The sequence below is a fragment of the Poecilia reticulata genome, linkage group LG22, assembly GCF_000633615.1.
Source record: "Poecilia reticulata strain Guanapo linkage group LG22, Guppy_female_1.0+MT, whole genome shotgun sequence".
NCBI lineage: Eukaryota > Metazoa > Chordata > Actinopteri > Cyprinodontiformes > Poeciliidae > Poecilia > Poecilia reticulata.
Window position 1 is genome coordinate 23,170,985 of NC_024352.1, and position 20,943 is coordinate 23,191,927.

Consider the following 20,943-nt stretch of genomic DNA (forward strand, 5'->3'; position numbering starts at 1 on the left):
CTCTTTGTATAAGTTGTTTTTTTTACACTTTTAATTTGACTTTGTCTTGATTTATTATAATTTTATTTTGTTCATTTTTTTGTGCTTGTATGTCACTTATTTCAGTCCAGAAGTCTCCAAATACATTATTATTACATTAAGTCATTCAGCTGGTTAAGTATCAAGCCCAAGAGCCCAACAACAGAAACAGACATATCAGGGTTTGAACCAGCAACCTACAAGTTACAGGACGAACTCACACCTCCATCACCTCATCTATAAATGCCTTCAGCATTTTAAACCAGTTTAGTCTCTGTTAACATTACATTTCTTGTCCAAGCTTAACCTTGTTTTGCTCATATTTTTCCTTTATTTATATGCTGAATTCTTTAAGCTTTGTTACATGAGAGAAAATTAGAGTTAAACGCAGTAAAGCTGAACAGTCTGCGACAAATTAACAAAAGAAAAACCGTAACCTTATTTATAGCTGACGTTAATCTGCAGCAGCGTTAAGCAACCCTCCGCTGCCCAAGGTTCAAAAGAGATGTTCAAATACTGATTTAAGTATCATTATTTAGTTGGATTACATGTAAAATCCCTGAGCACAGAAAGAGGCCAGACTCCATTAAGGGATTTCTTTGCAGACAGTTGGTGTCAGCGTGTTGCCAGTTTGTCCTAACTAGCAGCAGTAGATGATTTCTCAGGACAGCTAACAAGGATGTTCCAGACCCCAGCAGGTTTGTGGAAACTGTGAGTCAGAGACTATTAGCAGGAAAAAATGAACTACTGAGCACAACAAGTGGAGAACGGGGGTAAAGCTACTCTTAAAATGACCCAAGCAACACGACGATTTAAACTGTAAACACAGATATCTAAGGTATGAATCGGATTCAGTCAAACAAAATGCAGTCAATACTAACTACACCTGAATATGAGTCAAATTATAAAGTTAAACTTGTTGGAGTGATATCAGAGTTTTATGATTTAATGAGTTTGCAACCAGTCATATCAATATTTCACAAAATATTGTCCGATTTATTACAATATTTTGTAATACTTCAAATTTTGCTTTCAAAAATGTTGGTTTTTATTTCATAGGCTGGATACAAACCAGAGTTTCTGCAGGGTTTTAAATGTAGGAAATATCTTTTTCAAAGGTAAAGAAAGCTAACCATTTTGATTTATCAGGCTAATCATTATCTCTCAGGGTCTCAGCCTTCTCTCAAATACATCATTATCTTGATATTATTTGACATAAATTCCAACATGATTGGTTTTAGTCTAGAATTTAAAGAGGAAATGGGTTTGCTTCATTGTTTTGAACATATAAAATCTGAAATAACAGCTGAACATACATTCCTGGGTTCATTACACAAAACTCAGATTCATCCCGAGGAATAATCCCTAATCCTAAATCAACGACTTTAAGCAGGAACTACCTGAGTGAGCTAAACATCTTTTGGAGAAACATTTTATGGTCAGATAAGACAAACATTGAGCTGTTCCAATAACCTTCCCACCTGAAGACACTGTAAAAACGGCTTAGCATGACCATGTTAGCATCGTTATGAAGGTATTTGCTGCTAATGCTTTTCACAAAGTGAATGGAATAATCAAAAATGAGAACTACCACTAAGCTACATGGCTGAGATTTGGACAAAGTTGGGTGTCCCAGCAAGACAGAGATCCCAAATGAATATCAAAAACTGGATTTGGAAAGTGGATAAAACAGAGATTCAGAGCAGTTACTAAAAACTATAAAAATATCTCCTGCAGAAGCTCAACAGGGGGAAAAGTGCAAACATTGGATTTATGGGATTTGGCAGTTCTGAAAATATCTATTTAAACAAACATTCTTAAAAGTGTCTAAAGTGAAATTTACTGATTTAGGGAGACTTTCTCTTTTTATCTCCTCAAATATGTGTATATACATACATATTAAAAAACATCACTGACTTTAGATAAGCACATTTCTCTCTGCGCTGTCAGTTTAAATATATCCAGTGTTTGATGTTTGCTTAAAGCAGATAGACTTGCAATCTTCACCGCTTAATTCTTCACTATACTCAGCTTAGCATGTAGTTTTGTCTATTTATGTGTTTTTCAGAGGAAGAAAAAAGTGTAGTGTTGGCTATAAATCACTTAACGTTGACAAAGCAAAGCTCATACCAGCAACGTTTACATTCAATGACAGATTTTATTTCTTTACATTTATTTACAATGCTCATAAACAACTTTTATTACGAGTGCACTGAGGCAAAGAGCCGTTGCAGAGAACAGAGAAGCATGTTTAGTTTTCAGCACATGACTCAGTTGCTCTTAAAAAGGAATTACAGCAAATTACATGTCACTTTTTCCCTCTGTTGAGAAGTGCTGGACCTGAAAAATCCGATAAACAGAAAGAGGAAATAAATGGGCAGTAAACTGCAGGGTGAAGATAAACACAGCTTTGGGCTCACATGTGCTGCTTGGATTCTGGCTTTTAGTTTATTTATTTATTTAGCATTTGCATTTAAAAAAGTTTAAAAAAGCGTACCTGTTCAGACCAGTGGATAGCTGGCTGCAGTGGCGATTCCACACTGGTTGTTTTTGTTCCTGGACATCTTGATGTATCCGCTGTCTCCCCAGCTAAGACCCCAGCTGCAGAAACACACAAATTATGTTGGGGTTTTGTTCAAAGAAAAATGGTTTGCTTTGAAGGACAATGTAAATATGAGCTACAGTACATGCTTACCTGTTTTTAACCAGCCAGTAGTCAAGGCCACTGTTAGTGCCGTAACCAACAGCGAGGACTCCATGATCCAGGTCAGTGCTGCTGCAGTCAGGCTCATCATACACACCTACAACACAGATCCACAGGTCACACAGAAGGTCAAATTGTAAACTCCCATTGTCATTTCTTTACAGGGTTTAATCCATATTAACCTGATTCATAAAGCTGGAATGATGAATGGCCGGCATCAATGCCAACAGAAATGGGTCCGATGGTGGCCACAGCCTCCTTCAGGGCGTCTTCATCGCCTTGATTCACGTCAACGTAGCCGGTGCACGTGGCTCCAACGGTGCTGGGGTTGTAGCGGCACTGTCCATCCTGAAGGAGGGAAAACAGTTCACTCTCTGTGATTTCCATGCTCATAGATCAAATATGGAAGCTTTTTCAACTGTTTTCTCAGTCTTAGCATTTGCTCGTCTCTTCAGACAGCGTGTGATGAAAACAAAAAAATGCTTTTTCAAAGATTGTGGAAGAAATATAATCTATCAGCATATTGTCACCCCTGACAAGCACAATTTTGCAAAGACAATAAATGGATCTTTTTTTTTTTTTTTTGCTTAATGATTGTCATCATTAACCGCAGTTCTTACAATTCATAAATATTGTATTTTCTAAAAAAAAAAAAAAAAAAAAGGAAAAGAAAACTCTCTAGATTCCTGTTTTAGTAATTAAATGTTTTTTCTTATCCCATATATATAAATATAATATTTTAAAAAAGTCTGGAAATGTGAAAAACCGACAGCAGCAATGATTCTGATCAAGTTTTTAAAAATGTGCTCCATAAAAGCTTAATTTAAAGATTGACATATAGTATGCATTCATATACTTTCTCCTACTTTTAAAAATTATATTATTAATTTAAATCCTGATGCACAGCTATGATTTTATGAACTTTTAAGCACTTAAAAGTTATCAAAAATGTTATTTATTTATTTCAATCCACCTCCTTGAAATTAGCAGACTTGCAGAAAAACAAAAACAAAAAAATCCCGTAGTGAAAAATCATATTAAGGACTTGGGGGGAAAAAACCTCAAAATAGAAGCTTTTTCCCAAAAAATACAAACAAATATTATTCCATTTGCATAAATGCAAAAAATATTTTGGAAAAAGAAAAGTCCAGACACAAAGCTCACGTTCGCTTTCAGGATTAATGCAAGTACATGTTACATCCAGAAGATGGCAGCATTGTTCACTCATTCATTCAAACGTTTATCACTCAATAAGTTGATTTGAATGTTGACAATTCTTTGATTCTATTTTGTTTGAACATTATTTCTCACCTCTGCCTCATAAGGGTAGGAATCCTCTGTGTCTATCCCACCATTAGCCTGGATGTACTTGAAGGCGTTGTCCATCAAGCCGCCGTTGCATCCCATGTTGCCATAGTCACCAGAGCAGTCAACCAACTGCTGCTCACTCAGAGACACCAGCTTCCCGGTCTTCCTGAAGGTCTGACCTTCCAGGGAACCGGTCTACAACAGAGAAACGGTTTTCTTAAGAAGAGAACAGTTTCCTAAAGTTTCCTGAATTCAAAAGAAACACTAAGTTATTCTGGAGCGTACCGTGCTGAAGGCCCAGCAGGAGCCGCAGTCCTTCTGATCCTTGACATCTGTAACGTATCCCTTGTCCCTCCAGTCAACAGATGTGGGCAGATCGTTGGCGTCGAACAAGCTGAGGAAAGAAGAGCCACGGCGAGGCAGGGAGGCGTTGAACGAACGCAGGCAGCCCATGGAAATCACACGCCTGTACTCTTCGTTTTCCTGGAGAAGAAGAACCGAGTTCAAAGAGTCATCACAGAGAAATATTAGTTTTTTTCTTAACCTGTCCCTTCCTGACAGCCTTGTCAGCCAATGTGATGGATCTGGTTGCCTTGTAGGTGAAACATAGCTAAAATAAAAATGAATAATAAGAAATAAAGCTAAGAACATTTCCATATTTACATAATAAAATTATATTATTGGAAAGAGAAGCCCAGCAGCCTCCCTCAGAGCTCCACAGATGAGATAAAGAGATGAAATATATTAATAAATCTTAGCATGCAGTCAAATAAAGATGGAAGATTATTTTTCTGCATATACCATGTCAGCAAAGTAGGTCATTCCAAGGCGGTAGGACTTGATGCCCTCATCTGCCATGATGTTGTGAACCAGAACCAGTTTGCGATTGTTGAGCCAGATTTGCTTCCGCTGTGCCTCCTCTGTTGGGGATCTGTAAGTCCTTCCTGGAATAAAGAAACCACAATGAGAAAACAAAGAGAAGAAATCTACACACAAAAACAGACCTAAATGAACATTTAGGCATCTTGTTAGAGGATGCAGGATCTCACCAAACTTCAGTTTCCAGGCGTGAAATTCGAGGTCTTCCAGTGAGATGCTTGCACAGCTGGCCACAGCCAGAGCAGCAGCAACAAAGAGCAGGATCTTCATCTTGGCTGAACACACACAGATAAAAAAAACTAAAACTTGTTTGAGTTACAGGAAACCACACAGGTTATACACGATCTCTTTCACTTCAGCTTTTCTTCTTTTGCTTTTTTCAGACGCTTGCTTGACGGGATGTTTGATGTTACCAGCTCTCAGCAGAACTTCAGTTCCATAACCTACTTTTCATGAATGTCTCTTTTACCTCTTCCTCTCGCTCTTTTCCCCCCTTTGTTTAGTGTTAATATATAACAGAATGTGTATGAGGTTTAGGTCTTATCTGCTCTTACCTGTGCCTATCTTTGTTTCTGGGCTGAAGACAGATGTATTTCCTCCCGTGGGTGACAGAGGTGTGCTGGAAAGAGCTTCTTATATAGATGACAACTGTTACGATTACAGCATTCCAGTCAGGTGGCTGTCAGGAGCCCATAAACAAAAAAATAACAAGTAAAGCACTAAAACAAGTAAAAGGTGGAGTTAGAAGTCATGACAAGCTTGCATGATGTCAAATAGATTCAACATCAGCAAAATCAGCAACACCAGTTACTCATTTGGGGTTTCTACGAAGTGACTTCACTCAGCAGTTTGTTGGTTTGAGATTTTACAGTCACATGTGATGGTAAAATATTTTTCTTTTCAATACCACAGCTGGGATTTTCTGCTGCCTTCAGCCTGATTCCAGTCAGAGAAGTGGGGATTCTTCTGAGTTCCGGACGAAATCTAACATTAAAAAATAAATAAAACAGGCTTTGCATGCACTAACACCCACATGTTTTTTATGAAACCTAATAGGCAAAACAATGGCGCGTTGGAAAATACTGAACGTGCAGAAGCGGTGTGTTTCTGTTTCCTAAAGCAGGCTGACTTCAGCGGACACCCACTCAATTACAGTTAGCTGAATTATGAGGGTTTACATGAAATATTGCTCCATCTTTACCTCTTTAAAATGATCCGAGGTGAAATTACTCCACTCACTACACAAAATAAATTCTGTCTAGGTTGATAAAAACACAAACAAAAACAAAAATCACACTTCTGCAACTTTGATAACTTTTTATAACCCTCTGGAGGAAGTCTTCTCATGCGCTGAACACATCAAAACACGCAGCACACACTGTGAGAAACCCTTTTTCTAAATTAGCTTAAATTAAGATTTAAGGTTTTAAATTCTTTTTCAAGACCAAAGTTTCTTTCTTTGTTTGATTTGGTCCTAAACAAGCTGCGCTGTTAAAATGTAGAAATAAACACAAACTGAGAAGAGTTCTTGAATGTCTTTCAGAGTCTCTCTACAGGTTTTGCACATTTGAAGCCTGAGATTTTTATCCATTTCTCTTTACAAAAAACTTGAGCTAAGAAATGTTTGGACAGCATCTGTGAACGAATGCTTTCAAGTTAGATTATGCTCTGAACTTTGACTGGTCCATTCTAAAACATTCCTTTGGTCTGAACACTAAAAGGTTTCTTCTTCATTGGCACTTGCAGGTTTGGTCGTAGTTTTACAAAAAAAAGTCAAAATTCCCAAGAATTTGGAGTAGAAAAGATGGAACTTCACAACAAATGTCTAAATCTAACATGGCCGCCTGAAATATTAGACTCTGTGATAGAGAAATTATAAAACAACACACAAAAATGACTGTAGAGCTTCACCTCTGACAATTTGCATCTCAGTAAATCAGACTTCAAAGTTTTAGTTGTTCATTATGTGAGGGAAGTTTTCATCTATAGTTCAATTACTTTGGCCCAAATCCATAAACTTTTCACTACTCATTAGAGCAATTCTGAAAATTTAGGATTTAAAGAAGTTAGAATGTCAATGCACTCCACACTTTTTAAGATTTTAATTTGTAAACATATTTTAAGAATCCCTTAATTCTCCTTCATGTTGGTCTGTCGTATAAAATCCCAAGACGTTTGTGGTTGTAGCATCACAAAATATAGAAAAGTTAAAAGTTAAAGTGGTGTGATATATGTGCAGTGACTTTTGCACATATGCAAGTCACTGCACATATTCCCAACTCATGCTGGTCTACTTTCTGGATGTCACAAGGCTCTCAGTCTCATGACAGAGCTTAGACCATAAAGATAGAGTAAAAAGCAAAGAGAACTGATAACCAAGCTAAAACGTTACGTAAGTCATATTTATTTGCTTCTGTGGACTCAGTCAGTCTGTCAGTCTCTTGCAGACAGACAGACTGTTGTAAACAAACACAGCTTACTTTAAGAAATTAAGTGCTTCATTTTAGATAAACAAAATTAACTCTCATTTAGTTTACAGATGTTTGATATTTGAAGAAAACACATTTAAAAAAGCCACAAGAATTTTCTATTAAATTAAAAACAGAAGTAGAGATAAATACATGCTTCTGCTATGACATGCATGCCTCAACTACGGACCAAAGCTACAAAAGAGAAAAAAGTGAGACTGCAACATTGTCTGATTATTTCAAAGTTCTCACATCTTTATTCTCCTCAAAAGGTCCCAAAACCTCCATGACACACTGTAAGATTTTACTGTGTGCTAAAAAAGAGACGTTGACTCAGAATGAGACACCTGGATGTTTTTAGAGGGCTGCTGGCCATCTGTGGCCATCTCCTGTGTTTCTACTTCATGATTATTTCTGCAGCTATCAAGATGACATTTGATCATGATGTATAATTTTTATCTTTGTTGAAGCTCAGTCTAATTTTACTTCTTGCTTTGCAGTCAGGATGCAAATAGACAGGATCATGTGAGTCCTGAAAACTATCTGGTGTTTTTCCGTTTTATGCAGACAAACTGAAACTGAAAGAATAATTTTTTCAGAAACACATCTATGTTGATTGTTATCTAAATATCTAATTCTAGAATAATTTAGTGTTATGTATTACTGTTTGACTCTGCTAGAGGGCTAATACTTTACTTTCAAAATGTAAACAATGTAATCCTGATTAAATCCAGGAGAAGAATCACATTTGAAGTAACGGCCTGAGTAACAAAAGAGTTGTTAAATCTGTTCTTTCTTGCTTTTGGTTAATTTTACCAGTTTTACTATTTCTTTCATCCTTTTTTGTCTCCTACTAACAGGTTGCCGAACCAGCTGATAAAAGCAAATTTAAGTACATAACAGATGTTCTTTAACTATATCAGTTGTTGATGATCATAGAAAACGATCATCAGCTTTTTGCAAACTCTAAATTGATTCCATTTGAGGAGGAAGTGTGCTTGTGTTTGATGTGCTTTTTTGCAGATCTCATCAGATTTGTCACTGAATGTCAGCTTCCTGCTAATGACAACACCTCGATACTTAAATCACTAAAAGATTCTGCACTGTAATTCAGTTTTAAGCATAAAATACTTAAAACATACCATAAAATCCTCCAGCTGACCAGGTGAGTCATTCTCTCTCTCTGCCCAGTCAGCTGATAATAACTTCATCTGCAATGATTTCTGTAATTGTTAGTACAATAATGGAAAGAGAATAAAACCCTGAGGTTACGACTCGTGTATGCTGTCATCAATCCTTAGATTGTGTTTTGCAGCACATTGCAGTGGTTTTCATACTGCTGCAGTGTTTAAAACACAAACCTCCATGTGTTTTGTTGGGATTCCATGTGATTATTTTCATAAAAGTGATATCAAAGCAAAAAGATTTTATGGTTTTAATAGAAATTATGACTTTAAGCATCTGAGAAATGTTTTTTTTTCAGTAGCCCTAATCCTCTTACGTACAAATAAAATCTAAAAAGTGTGGTGTACATTTATTTGCTACAGCTGCAGATTTTTTTGAGGTTCTTCTCTATCAGGTTTTTCTCCCGTGTGTAGGTAAAAGCATCCCCCACAGGATGATGGTGGCACCACCGTGCTTCCCATTGAGATAATGGGTTTATGATGATATGCAGTGTTAGTTTCATACCGCACATACCAAAAAATAAATTCTGGTCTCATCTGACCAAAAGACTTCACCCACATGGCTTGTAGCAGACTGGAGGTTCTCCAACTTGAGTTGTAGGTTTCTGTGGTTCTTCACAGCCACCTGAAACCCGACCTTTCAGATTATTTGCAATAATCCTCTCATGTTCAGATGATGGATTAACCAGAGCTCTGTGAGATACTGTTTCAGAACCTAACCCTGCTTTAAATAACATTCTCTCTGCTGTGTTCCTTAGTCTTCATGATGATATTTGTTCACTAATAATCTTTAAATCCCTAAGGTCTCCACAGAACAGCCGCATTTATAACACAATTACATTAGGTCAACTTCTGGAGGTAATTCTCAGATAATTGTTAGCCATATGGTCCCAGTTTATGAAAATGTTGTTTTCAACCAACTGCAATCTGCTGAGTAACTATGACCTATAGAATGAGAAGCATCACAAGTGTGTTTATGTGTGTAAGCACGGCTGGAGTCACGAGTAGCTCTGCACGACGCTGAAGGTTGTGACTGGTCTGGAGTTCTACCAATCATTTACTACACCTGCAAAAGCAAGTCAGGAGTCAACGCAGTAGCAGATAGATTAAAAAAACTACATTTATTCTGTCCAGTTTCGTGGATCAAAGGGTTTTAAAAACGTGGAAGTGGATGGAGAATGTGTTTCATGGCGTCTCCACACATGCTTAGGGGAAATACTGAGTTTGTTCTCCGAAGGCAAAACTGAAACTGGCTTACGGCTCAGCAAAAGAAGAATTTACGTTCCCGTAATTTCCCCTTCCTTTTATGTTGTCCAACACATGGTTGACACATCATATATGTTCCTCAATTAATAAATGGCAAAAGGAAGGCACATTTATTACCACATTCTTTTTTTTTACCACCATTAAAGTTTCTTAAACAAATTCCCCGTTCTTATTTTAAAGCTCTGTGAAGTGAGCTGTTTTTAAAAGTGAACATGCCTGTCATATCATGTGACTTCCTCCACTGAATGATCATATGACCCGCTCTGTTGCAGGTGTTGTATCTCAGAAATTGTCTGACTGTAAACTGTGACTAAAACTAACTGGAAAGTTATTCTCAGGAAATGCTGGGAAATATTGCCAAAAAAAAAAAGTATAATTGGCACTGGTTTGATTTTATGACTCATTAATTTATTTTCTCACTTCCCAGATTGCAGGCAGTTAGCAGGATATTAGGACCCAAAGGAGCCATTTATTCTAATCTCTTATCTATCACTGGAAACCTATTTGAATTAGTTTGTGACAAAATATTAAGTCAAGCATTAACAACACTATATAAATGACAAAGCATTTCACAGTGAAACACAGTTAAAGACATGATCATAATTTGATCTACCGCTTGCTGTGTTAAGAAACCGCCAGGAGATGGCAGCATTTCTCAAGGCATCACTAAAACAGGATACACAAACTCTCATCTACTGTATATACTGTATATCGATCTTTAAATTGATCAATTGGCAGATTAGATCACTTATAACATGGGTCTTACTGTAAGTAAAATAATCTGTCAATGGAACTAGTACTTTTTAATCTGCCAAGGAATTTATGACTTAAAACAAGCTGGAATATTTTGTTGAAAAGGTACTTGTAAGTTTGTTTTGTCTTATTTCAAGTGTACTAAGATATTTGCATTAAAAAATAGGCAACAACTACTTGGTAAAATTTTCTGTTTTTGCATTATAATTCGGTTTTGATCAAACATCTTGAACACGTCTTTCTATATTAAATTTGTACTAATAAAACCAACACAAATTACCTTAATGCTGAGAACTCAATAGTAATCTTAACAATATTTTACATCTAACATTTGCAACAACTTGTGCAACGCAGAAGCGCTAACTGTTGCTTTATTGTGAAAACACCAGAAGATGGCAGCATTTCCAAAGCATCACACACAATATAGATCCGTTTAGAAGACACTCTAAATTTATATTAACATGATTTTATTCCTCCTACTTCCTCTCTCAGATCTGTTAAACTGAATCGATCAGATTAAATCTCAGGAATGAGCAGCAATGAGCCAACTGGAGTGGGGAATTTGTCCCACTATGCTTCATAAGTAGTTAACTAGACTTTATGTGGGGTTCATTGATGGCTCACAAATACGATGGAACAAAATTTGTCACACCATGCTGGACCTCTTGAAGGATCCAGAGCGGAAAGAAACGTCCTTCTAATAAAACAACGATGTGTTTGGAATTGGAAACTAAGAGGAAAGCTGTCTCTTGTAAACTCGTCTAATTTCATTACCCTGCATATCTCCTCAGCTTAGTCATTCACACTGTTGGCTGCTCTCACACTGCGAGTCAGAAATAATGTATCAGCCTCTAAAATGCGGCAGTAGCTTGGTTCAGGCTTTACTTTGCATACTGCGTAATCTGATTATTGGATCAATAACAGAGCAACATTTGAAGCATTGCTCGGATAGCTGGCTTCTTCTCGCGTTGCGCATTGCTGGCATTCAACACTCGTTCCCACTTTATAGGTGACAAAGTGTGAATGCGAGCAGGAATTCAAATGGAAGGCCTTTAAAATGAGATGAGTCTGGAAGCAAAACCTCCATCACATCTGGCTCTGCTGCCGTCTCAGGGACACAAACATCTGGGCTTTCTCTGAATTTGAGTGGCTGATCTGACATCTTCAGTTTAGCATATGTTGATTACGCTAAACTAAATATTTTCTAACGACTTTAATCAATAGCTTGTCACCTTATTCAATTATCAAAAATACTTACAAGACATGGGCAATGCGCACACAATAAACACATTTCCAAGGAATTTATTGTAACTTGTTGATTCTACTCTTAATAAAGTCAAATATCTTTATTTTAATCTATAAATTGACTAAATGTAGCTTCACCCGTCCGTTCCTGAAGCAGTGAGTAAAAAGTGACTTACACACTGAGCAGAAGTCAATCAAAGCCCATTTCTTCAAGTATTAAATGTATGTCCTGCAGAAAGAATGTAATTTGAACAAAACTTTAACTGGAAAAAAGTATTTGTCTGTGTTCAAAGCAACAATTGGCAAAAACACTTTTGTGAAACACAAGTGAGTTTAGAAGGAAAATATAAGGAAATGAGGGACAACTAAAGCCTTTTGCACAAGGATAATTGCTGTAATCATTCAGGAGATGTGGTAATTAACCATAAAAATATTTATTGACAATAAAATCTTCTTGGACACAAAAATGAGAAATAATTCACACACGGAAAAACCCCAAAATATTCAAGAAGTCCAAATTCAAAACCACAATAAAAGGAAAACAAACTGAAATTTCGAACTAAAATGGAACATCTTCATATTAAAAATACTACCTTCTCTGAGTGTGTTCATGGATAAATATGATCTGACAGCATTTGAAACAATATCCTTGAGAAACTACACCAAAACCACATTGCACTGGCTGATCTATAACTGTCCACTTTTAAAAACATCAACTGAACCACAAGAATCTCAGAACACTGGCCAAGCAATCATATTAAAAATAGACATTAACACTGATAAATAAAAACACTTTATTTTAAAAGAAATGGCTTTTTAAAATAAAAAAAGGCCTTGTGATGACTGTCACAAAGCACTAACCTCCATGAATTCTGCTCTTGGATATTGCTGCACATTGCATTTGTGAAATGCAGATAAGTGGATAATGACAGTGACTGTAGCAACACAGAGCATGAGGCTGAGATAACCAGGAAGGTTGGAAGAAATCCCTGCTCGCTGTGATTCATCCCGGTGCCCCTCTGTCTTTTATTTTCCCCCAGCTGCAAAAGTCTGCTGTGATCCTGTTTCCCAATCCAAACAGGTCACCATGGCCCTCATCCTGCCAGAGCAACTGGATTCAGAGTGGAGGAGAGATGGAGGAGAGGGAGCAACGATGGTGCACATCACGGCCAGTTCAGATGCTGGGCCTCTCTCCCTCGTTCCCTCGCTTCTTTATCTCCATGGTGCACACACGTCGACCTGGAGCAAGGCCGTGTACTGGCAGGGGAGGCTAAAGGCAGAAAGAAGGGGGTGGGTGGATGGGGAAGTGGTGTGTGAATGTGTGGGGTGTGGGGTGGGGGTGAAAGGACACAATGCTTGAAAAGCAGAGCAGATCCAGGGACTAATTGGGTCTGGTAATGGCAGGTCAGTGTTACTGAGGGGCTCGTTAGAACCAGTACAGCTCCTTGCCTTTCTTGTGCTGCTGGAGGCCTGAGGAAATAAAAAAAACATGGAAACAATGAGAAGGACAACAGTGAGCGGCAGAACACAGGTTGTCATGGAGCCTTCTATGGCCAAACATGCTGGTTTAGGCGGCTGAAAAGAGCCTCTGTGATGATTATGATGTGTTGTGTGTTTCTGTATGCAGGTCTGCACATGGAGGAGGGGCGGAGAGGGGGCTGAACCTGGAGCAAATCAGAATTGATATTAACCTGATATGGTATTGATTGTTAAACTATTGATGATCTCGTAGACCATAAAGTGAGAGTTCATGATGAGACATGATATTTATGAAAACCCTCAGTTCTCAGTTCAATCTGATATTTGGTTTAACTTATTGTATTGTTTATTTATAAATTCACAGTTTATCTTGATCATTATAAGAAATACGTCACAAATATGTTTAATCTTTTGCATCTGTTTACATTTACAGCTCATATATAACTACAACAGATGTCACCACAAAATACTTTAGAAGACGTCCAACTCATATTTAAAAAATAATCCCACCATGTAGGTGGTTTAAATACCAGTTATAAGGATTTCAGTTAATTCCTAGTTATAATATAACGCAGTCAGGTTCAATTCATGTGGCGACGGTGGGGGGGTTAGGCTTTGTTTCACAGGAGAAACCTCCAGAAAAACCAGAAACACATCGAAAAATAAAGCTGGTGTCTAATTGATTGGTTGATCGATTGATTGATTGTATCATAGGTGGTGTAAAAGGTGGCATATTCAGAATAAATTCATTTTCATTGGTTCAGAACAGTGTGTTCCTTTATGATGTGCATAGTAAAAGCTTGTACATTTTAGAGTTTTAATATTGCATATAGACATCTGTTTTCAAGTTGTTTGATCAGTTTTTTTGAATTTATTTATGATTTTACTTTCGTGCTACTGGGTGGACTGGGAAAAAATAATATTAAACTGCTCCAAATCTATTTTAAGATTTTAAAAAGCTTCATTTGAAAATGGATTAGTTTATGGACAAATAAACATTGATCATTTTTATTAGCCGTCTTCTTTTGACATAATGTATTTATTTTTATTTACCACTTATTATTAAATTGTGACACAACATTGAGAAAAGTGATCACCTTCCTATTTTAGTAGGGCTGTGTAATACCAATTTTGCAATATATATCGATATTTTCTTTCCTAGAAAAAAATCGATATTCATGCACAAGTATCGTAACATCCAACTGTCACCTTGCTCACTCACTGCTTGCTTCGCCGGGAGAATGATTCGGTCATCAGGCGTAGAGTGATTCCTTCACATGTTAAGTGTTAAAAAGTTATCAAACTATTCAGAGCAGGTACTTGGTGCACTTTATTTACTTTACAAATGCATGTAAGCTACAGTTTGTACTGTTTCAACTAAAAGAAACATGTTTTCTCACCACTTCTTTGATTCATTTTGTCCAGCTGTCGACTTTAAGTCCGTGTCCAACCAGAGCCAGGTATTGTGTAGTTGGTGCTTTTAATCAGTTTTCAGTTAAATGAATTCAATCCAACTCTATAAGTCACAAAATGTTACCAAAATCACTCTGTCCCTCTAAAATCTTTCAGAAAATCGGAAAAGTGTATTGAATTGTATTGTTTGCCGAATATTGTGATATATATTGTATTGTGAGCAGAATATCGTGTATCGTATCGTGAGATTATTGTATCACTACAGCCCTATATTTTAGTGGCTGTAAAACTGTTTTTCAATGCCTTACTTGCAGAGTCACTATTTGTTATTTTGTTCTGACTGCATTTTGTTGTTAATGCATATTCAAAGCTCAAAAACTTCTTGAATGAACATTATTCAAAGACATTTCTTTCTGCTTTCAAAGACAAACTGAAAGAGAAACACTGGTATGAATGAGGACATTTCTGAGTTGTACCTGCATCCATGTTGAGAGCCAGCGTCTGGCTGACGTCTCCAGGGGGCAGCAAGGTTGGCCAGGAGGCGGTGGGCTCCAGCTTGCCCACTTCATAGTGGCTTGGCAAGGTGGGAAGATGAGGCGGCCTCACAGTGGGCACGAGCAGACCCCCATAGTGAGGCTCCAGAGCCGACGGTGAGTACAGTTCATGTAGCGGTCGAGGGGGGCCGTAGGCTTGGGCTTGAGGGTACCCCCAGCCCTCCGGTGGGTGGGGGTGGGGATGAGCGTGGGCGTGTGGGTGAGGATGAGTATGCGGGTGTGACAGGCCTGGATGCAGCGCCGACGCGTACGGGTCCATGGAATAAGCCGGGGCGCTGGTCTCACAGTGGGGGCGACTCTGAGGCGACGTGTAGTTACTGTCCCAGAAAGACGGGGGGAAGCTGCGCCGACTGGTGGAGGAAGAACTTTCTAACAGACGAGAGAAAAACAAGTCTTGAGTCCTATCAATCAATCAATCAAGTTTATTTATATAACACATTTCAGCAAAAAGGCAGTTCAAAGTGCTTTAAATCATAAACTCGTCATACAGTCACCAATGTGAAACCAGTAACAGACAGTGCCATCATTAAAATAATCAATAAAAATCAAACATCTTGGTCAATATTCCATGTAAGATGGTTTGAGAGCAACTCTAAACAGGTGAGCTTTTAGTCTTGATCTGAAGGAACTCAGTGTTTCATCTGTTTTGCACCTTTCTGGAAGTTTGCTCCAGATTTGAGGTGCATAGAAGCTGAATGCTGCATTTTGCACAATCATTACCTCCAGATGAATCAGAACAAAACTGAGATTTTATAACTGGTAATGGCATTCAGCAACAAAATCACAGTAAAACTGAACAATCTTTACAATGAATTAATTTATATTCTACATTTTGAAGCTCAAAATGTATTTTTATGTTATTTTAAGTATCATGTAAGAACTTCACCAGTGACTGTTCTTTTTCTTAGAGCTCATGAACATGTACACTTAAAATCAAATATTTACATGCACTGTTTAAAAAGGCACATAACTTTTTTCCTTCACTGTTTGACATTTAATTACTTTTTTTTGTTTTGTTTAAGTCTAGCTAGGTTAGCAGAATTATTTCTAACTTCAAATTCAGAAGTACACCAAGATTTCCTCAGTATTTGGTGAAACTGACCCTGATTGGGGTCAAATGTTTCCAGTATCATTTCATGATTTCTCACAATAGTTTGCTGGACTTCTAGTATTTTCCTCCTGACAGGCCTGTTGTAGCTGCTTCATGCTCGTTGGCTTTGGGACACTTTTCTGTCCCAAAGCCAAGTTTCTGTGGAACTTGGGATCTTCAGTATTTCTACATAATTCTCTCTCATTTGGACACCATTTATTTTGTGAATTGAACTTTCCCTTAAGCAGCCAAACATCATAATGCTGGAACCCAGGTACCTCACACTTGGGGTTGTGTTTTCAGGCTCCCAAGTGTTCTCAATTTTCTCTTAATTATGGCCAAACACTTACATTTTTTAATCATCATGTCTCCGGCATCTCCAGGTATCTGGAAATCGTACCAAAGGGTGATTCAGACTTGTGGAGATGTGCCTCTAATTGGTTCAAATGTCATAAATTAACCTGTTAGTAGCTTACAAAGCCATGACATCATAATCTGAGCTCCCAAATTCTCTAAAGGAATAGTAATCTTGGTTTACGTAAACTTCTGGTTTTGAAAAAAACACAGTCTTTGAAAATGTTCACTCACTTAATATTCTGGCATTTAGAAAGTCGTTTTGGTGATCCTGTTTGACGTAAAACAGGAGAAGCTTAAACAGTTTATTGTCTTTTTTATACAGTGTATGGTTTGAACTGCCTGGACATTATATTGATTCAAAATTATTCTGTTCACTATAATAATTATTTAATTTGTTTTATTGCTGATAAACATTTATATCACTTGTTTGACTCAAATGTAGATTTGAGTTTAAACATTTTCTTTTTATTTGCTTATTTGTCTTTCCTATTTTCATTTTGCTTTTAGTTTTAGAACTCACATCAGGATTTTAGAACCAATGTTTTTATTTTTTCACTCCCTCCTGTTTCTGTTTCACATAAAGCACGTCGTGTTAACTGACTGGTTGCTGCACTTATTTCACAGCAGCAAATGAATGGGAATGGACCAACGATGCTGCTCACATGACTGCGACACCCTCTGGGTCAGATATCTTCCTCATTGGATCATAGGGTCACACGACCCAGGTCCAACAAGACACAGAAATAAACACAACCACGCTCCCGTACACTTAAAGAGAGACACAATTTAGAAAGAGAGATGTCCCTATATCCTACAATGCTATATAAGGCAGACGCTGTAACCTGGAGGCAGCCCAGGGCTCACAGAGTGTTAAATCACTGGCTGTGGTGACACTTCTCACTTTCATGTCAGCCCGGTGCTCCTGAAAATCTAAAAACACACACACAAGCAGTTCTGACCCCATGCTAGCACCCGCCGCCCCTCTCTTCTGCGCCCCGCACCTTCACCTGTTGTTTTCGCAACCCCTCCCGCTCTCTGCACGCCCTTGACAGAGATTCAATATGCTGCTATATATTTTCAGAAATATAGCTTTATATTTAGCTATTCCTCAAGAAGACCCACCATGTTTCTCATTGTTGCTACTGCACTGAGAATAGACATAAATCCGAGTAGCAGGCAGGCAGCTGACTGTGCAACCATTGTGGAGCATGAGTTGGAATCAGAGTCAGAATGGCTGCCGCAGAGATGTTTGAAGGGGATACGCCGGCGAGGCTGTACGCTTACAGCCGGGTATAAACATAGCATCTGTTGTGAGGCAGGGAGCGCTAGCTGGTGCCGAAATGAAGACGTCCAGCCTAACGAGAAAAAAGAGCGCAGAGAGAGCAGAGTGGGGCAGCGAGTGAGGGTGCAGACCCTACATGGAGAGCTGAGGGACGCCCTGTTGGACGCAGAGGGCTTAGGAAGATTTTCAATTTCAGGTGTCCTACTCAGTGCATTGGTTCAGTCGTTTTATTGTAAGATGGATTTTAAATATCAAAATTACAAATAAAAATATTTAACATTTCTTGAGGCCCAGTAAATCAAAACTGGTAATGTTACATAAAGCAACTCACACAACTGCACAGACTCTTTTTTTTTTTTGTCTTACTTCAAACTTTTGGCCCAGCCAGAACCACAGAAGCCACATTATTCTCCCAAAGAGCCGTTGACCTGCGTGACCTTCTGCCCTGACTCCTCCAAAACCACATCTACCCTTCAGTCCTGTCACCTGACAACATCACCGGTCCAACTTTTTGCTGTGCTCTGCAGAACTGCCAGCTCCACCAGTGTCTTAAAATTCATGAAAGACACCCCAAAACACACCTGGCATGCATTTGTGGGCCCAGTATGTGTTTTGCTCAGACTGAGTGTTTGCAAAATGGGACTAAGATCACAATACTCATTTATAGGGACCACATGTATTTACTAATTTGAACGTGGATAAGAAATACCAGCAGGATTCTCTGTGCAGGCATCAGGTGAGTCACATTGAATAAATTCAGATCACATTGCACAAACATTTCCAGAACCAGTATGGGTGTCACTTTTTGCCAGTTGTCCAGCATCCTCTGTCTGTGTTGGAAAATCAATTTAGGTCTATACATCTAATAATTACGATAGTAATAATCGTAATCATAATAATAGATTGATTAGTCACAAATACTACATTTTTCTCCAAACAAACAACACTGATATTTATTCAAGCTTTATTTTTGAAAAGCTAGCAGAATATTTTGTCATCCTGTCCTATATTAGCTTTATTAACAATGATATATCCCATGACTTTAATTGTGAAGACAATTATTTCCATTAGTGGTGTAAAATCTTAACTACATTAATACGTTCAGTCATGTGAAACCTGCAGCTACCTGTGCCCTGTTGCTCTGGCGCCCGCCGTTTTCCCTCTCCATCCATGTAGGAGCTGAGAGCCCTGGAGAAGTGCTCGTCCACCACGCTGCTGATGTCTCCATGGTAGTAAGTGAAGAGCACACAGCGAGAAGTCAGGTACTCTGCCTCGGGGCCCTCCTGCTTCTCCTTGGGGCCCTCCGCCGGCCTCGGAACCGCAGGTGTGTAAGAGGAGGAGGAAGAAGAACTGGACGAAGATGAGGAGGACGTTGATCCTCCAGTGCCGGGGCCTCCAGACATCCCTTCGGGAACCCTGGGAGGTTCCATAAAATCCCGACTGTTGGGCGCAGAGCTGCTCAGACCTGAAGGAGCCTGTCAGGGGGAGATCAGCGGGCGGGCGGGGGGACGTGGGCGGGGGAGCAGGGCGAGGGTTAAGACAGGTGCTGCAGAAACACTTCTGGAAATTATTATGAGGCTTTTTCACATGCTTATCATTGTGCTGCTGCGCTGGCATGTCCACGCGCGCTAATATAAGTGCGCGAAACATCTGATTTCAACAAGATATTCAATTAAAAATAAATTAATTTCAATCGTAAATGTATTAAATGCCTTGCCTAAAACCAAGCCTATTCACGTTTACGCACAACCCACATCAACCAGCATAATGTATCCGATTTAAAAAATATTCTACATTCATCTCAGTGACTCCAGTTAAACTTGGGGAAGGAATTTAACTGAACTTTAAATATTTACTCGCATCCTACCTGTAAGCTATTGATAAAAGCGGAAGCAGTCGGTGCGTACGGTGCGTAATGTCCATAGGCTGGATACATAACATCCAAACAGCTCATGGTAAACGAGCGGCGTCCTCACTGTTCTGCTGGAACCGACCTTCGCAACCGACTGCGCGACAACATCCCTGTTTGTGGAAGTGGGGAGAGCTGAGCTGGGGTTATGCGGCGTGAAGCAAAGCCCGTTCCAGATTTGACATAATCACTCCAGAAGGAGCGCACTCCCTCCGCTTCCAGCGCGCTCCTCAACAGCCGCGGTTGCAAAATGTGGAGAGGTTTATGAAGCAAGCATGAGGGTGTCCTGTCCAGTGCATCGCAGTGTCGACCCCTCCTACCCCGCCATCTCCTTCCACTCCTGCCCTCCAGCTCCACATTATGATCCCCGGCAGCGCCGTTACATCCACAATATGGAACATAATAATGGATGATTTAGCATAAATCATTTAGTTTGTGGACATTATGGTGGAATCCACATTTCTTTCATTGAAAAGTTGAAGTAATTCCTTCAATTCACTAAATAGGTGACATTCACACATATTCATTAATTGTATAAGACTAATAAAAATGGATTTTAAAAAAACTGAAGTCTGAATCTATTGAAAAGTATATCCAGGTTTATTTGTACAGCACTTTTCAGCAACAAGACATTTCAAGCGTTGAATATAAAGTGCTTTACATGATGAAAACATAAAAACTTATAATAAAAGTTATAAAAGGAAAGTAAAAAGCTGGACAGTCAAGTCAACTAAGATGGGTTTTTAGTTTTGATTTGACTTTACTATGTCAGGATTGTTGCGGTTTTCTGGAAGTTTGTTCCAGATTAGAAGAGCCTAAAAACTGAATGCTGCTTGTCCATGTTTGGTTCTGGTTCTGGGGATACAGACCAGAACCAGAAGACCTGAGTGTTTGGAAGCTCAATAGAATAACATCTATTTTGGTACCAAGTCATTCAGGTATTTATTGACAGAAAGAATTCTCTAAACTCCAGGGAGCCTCTAAGGACTTTAAAACTGCACTGATGTGCTCCGTCTCCCTGGTTTTAGTGAGAA

The 20,943-nt window shown here is 38.7% G+C and overlaps 2 protein-coding genes across 4 annotated transcripts; both read right to left on the minus strand.

The window, feature by feature from the left end:
* Nucleotides 1-2,156: 2,156 nt before the first annotated feature.
* Nucleotides 2,157-5,555, minus strand: ctsl.1 (cathepsin L.1). The gene is made up of 9 exons (XM_008399968.2): nt 5,464-5,555; nt 5,080-5,184; nt 4,832-4,974; nt 4,316-4,513; nt 4,034-4,225; nt 2,905-3,070; nt 2,714-2,819; nt 2,516-2,619; nt 2,157-2,358 (listed from the first exon to the last, which is right to left on the minus strand). Exons 2-8 carry the CDS (start codon nt 5,177-5,179, stop codon nt 2,520-2,522), a joined length of 1,005 nt encoding a protein of 334 aa, XP_008398190.1. The 5' UTR covers nt 5,180-5,184; nt 5,464-5,555; the 3' UTR covers nt 2,157-2,358; nt 2,516-2,519.
* A 6,722-nt stretch (nt 5,556-12,277) lies between these two features.
* Nucleotides 12,278-20,171, minus strand: vgll2b (vestigial-like family member 2b). Of its 3 annotated transcripts, none has more exons than XM_008399967.2 (4): nt 19,995-20,171; nt 19,127-19,475; nt 15,194-15,640; nt 12,278-13,295 (listed from the first exon to the last, which is right to left on the minus strand). In XM_008399967.2, the coding sequence occupies exons 2-4, from the start codon at nt 19,428-19,430 to the stop codon at nt 13,252-13,254; spliced, it is 795 nt and encodes a 264-aa protein (XP_008398189.1). In that variant the 5' UTR covers nt 19,431-19,475; nt 19,995-20,171; the 3' UTR covers nt 12,278-13,251. The 3 variants fall into 3 exon arrangements, with proteins under 3 accessions (XP_008398189.1, XP_008398188.1, XP_008398187.1); XM_008399966.2 differs by having other exon boundaries at nt 19,977-20,171; XM_008399965.2 differs by having other exon boundaries at nt 19,868-20,171.
* Nucleotides 20,172-20,943: the final 772 nt, after the last annotated feature.

Bases quoted from the DNA above. Each gene is read 5' to 3' on its own strand.
- ctsl.1 (XM_008399968.2), bottom strand. From the start codon at position 5,179: ATGAAGATCCTGCTCTTTGTTGCTGCTGCTCTGGCTGTGGCCAGCTGT. The intron at 4,975-5,079 runs GTGAGATCCTGC...TCTTTATTCCAG, and splicing joins CGCCTGGAAACTGAAGTTTG to GAAGGACTTACAGATCCCCA. The intron at 2,620-2,713 runs GTAAGCATGTAC...GTGTTTCTGCAG, and splicing joins TACTGGCTGGTTAAAAACAG to CTGGGGTCTTAGCTGGGGAG.
- vgll2b (XM_008399965.2), bottom strand. From the start codon at position 19,954: ATGAGCTGTTTGGATGTTATGTATCCAGCCTATGGACATTACGCACCG. The intron at 19,476-19,867 runs GTAGGATGCGAG...TCCCCCTGACAG, and splicing joins CTTTTATCAATAGCTTACAG to GCTCCTTCAGGTCTGAGCAG. The intron at 13,296-15,193 runs GTACAACTCAGA...TTATTTCCTCAG, and splicing joins GGCTCTCAACATGGATGCAG to GCCTCCAGCAGCACAAGAAA.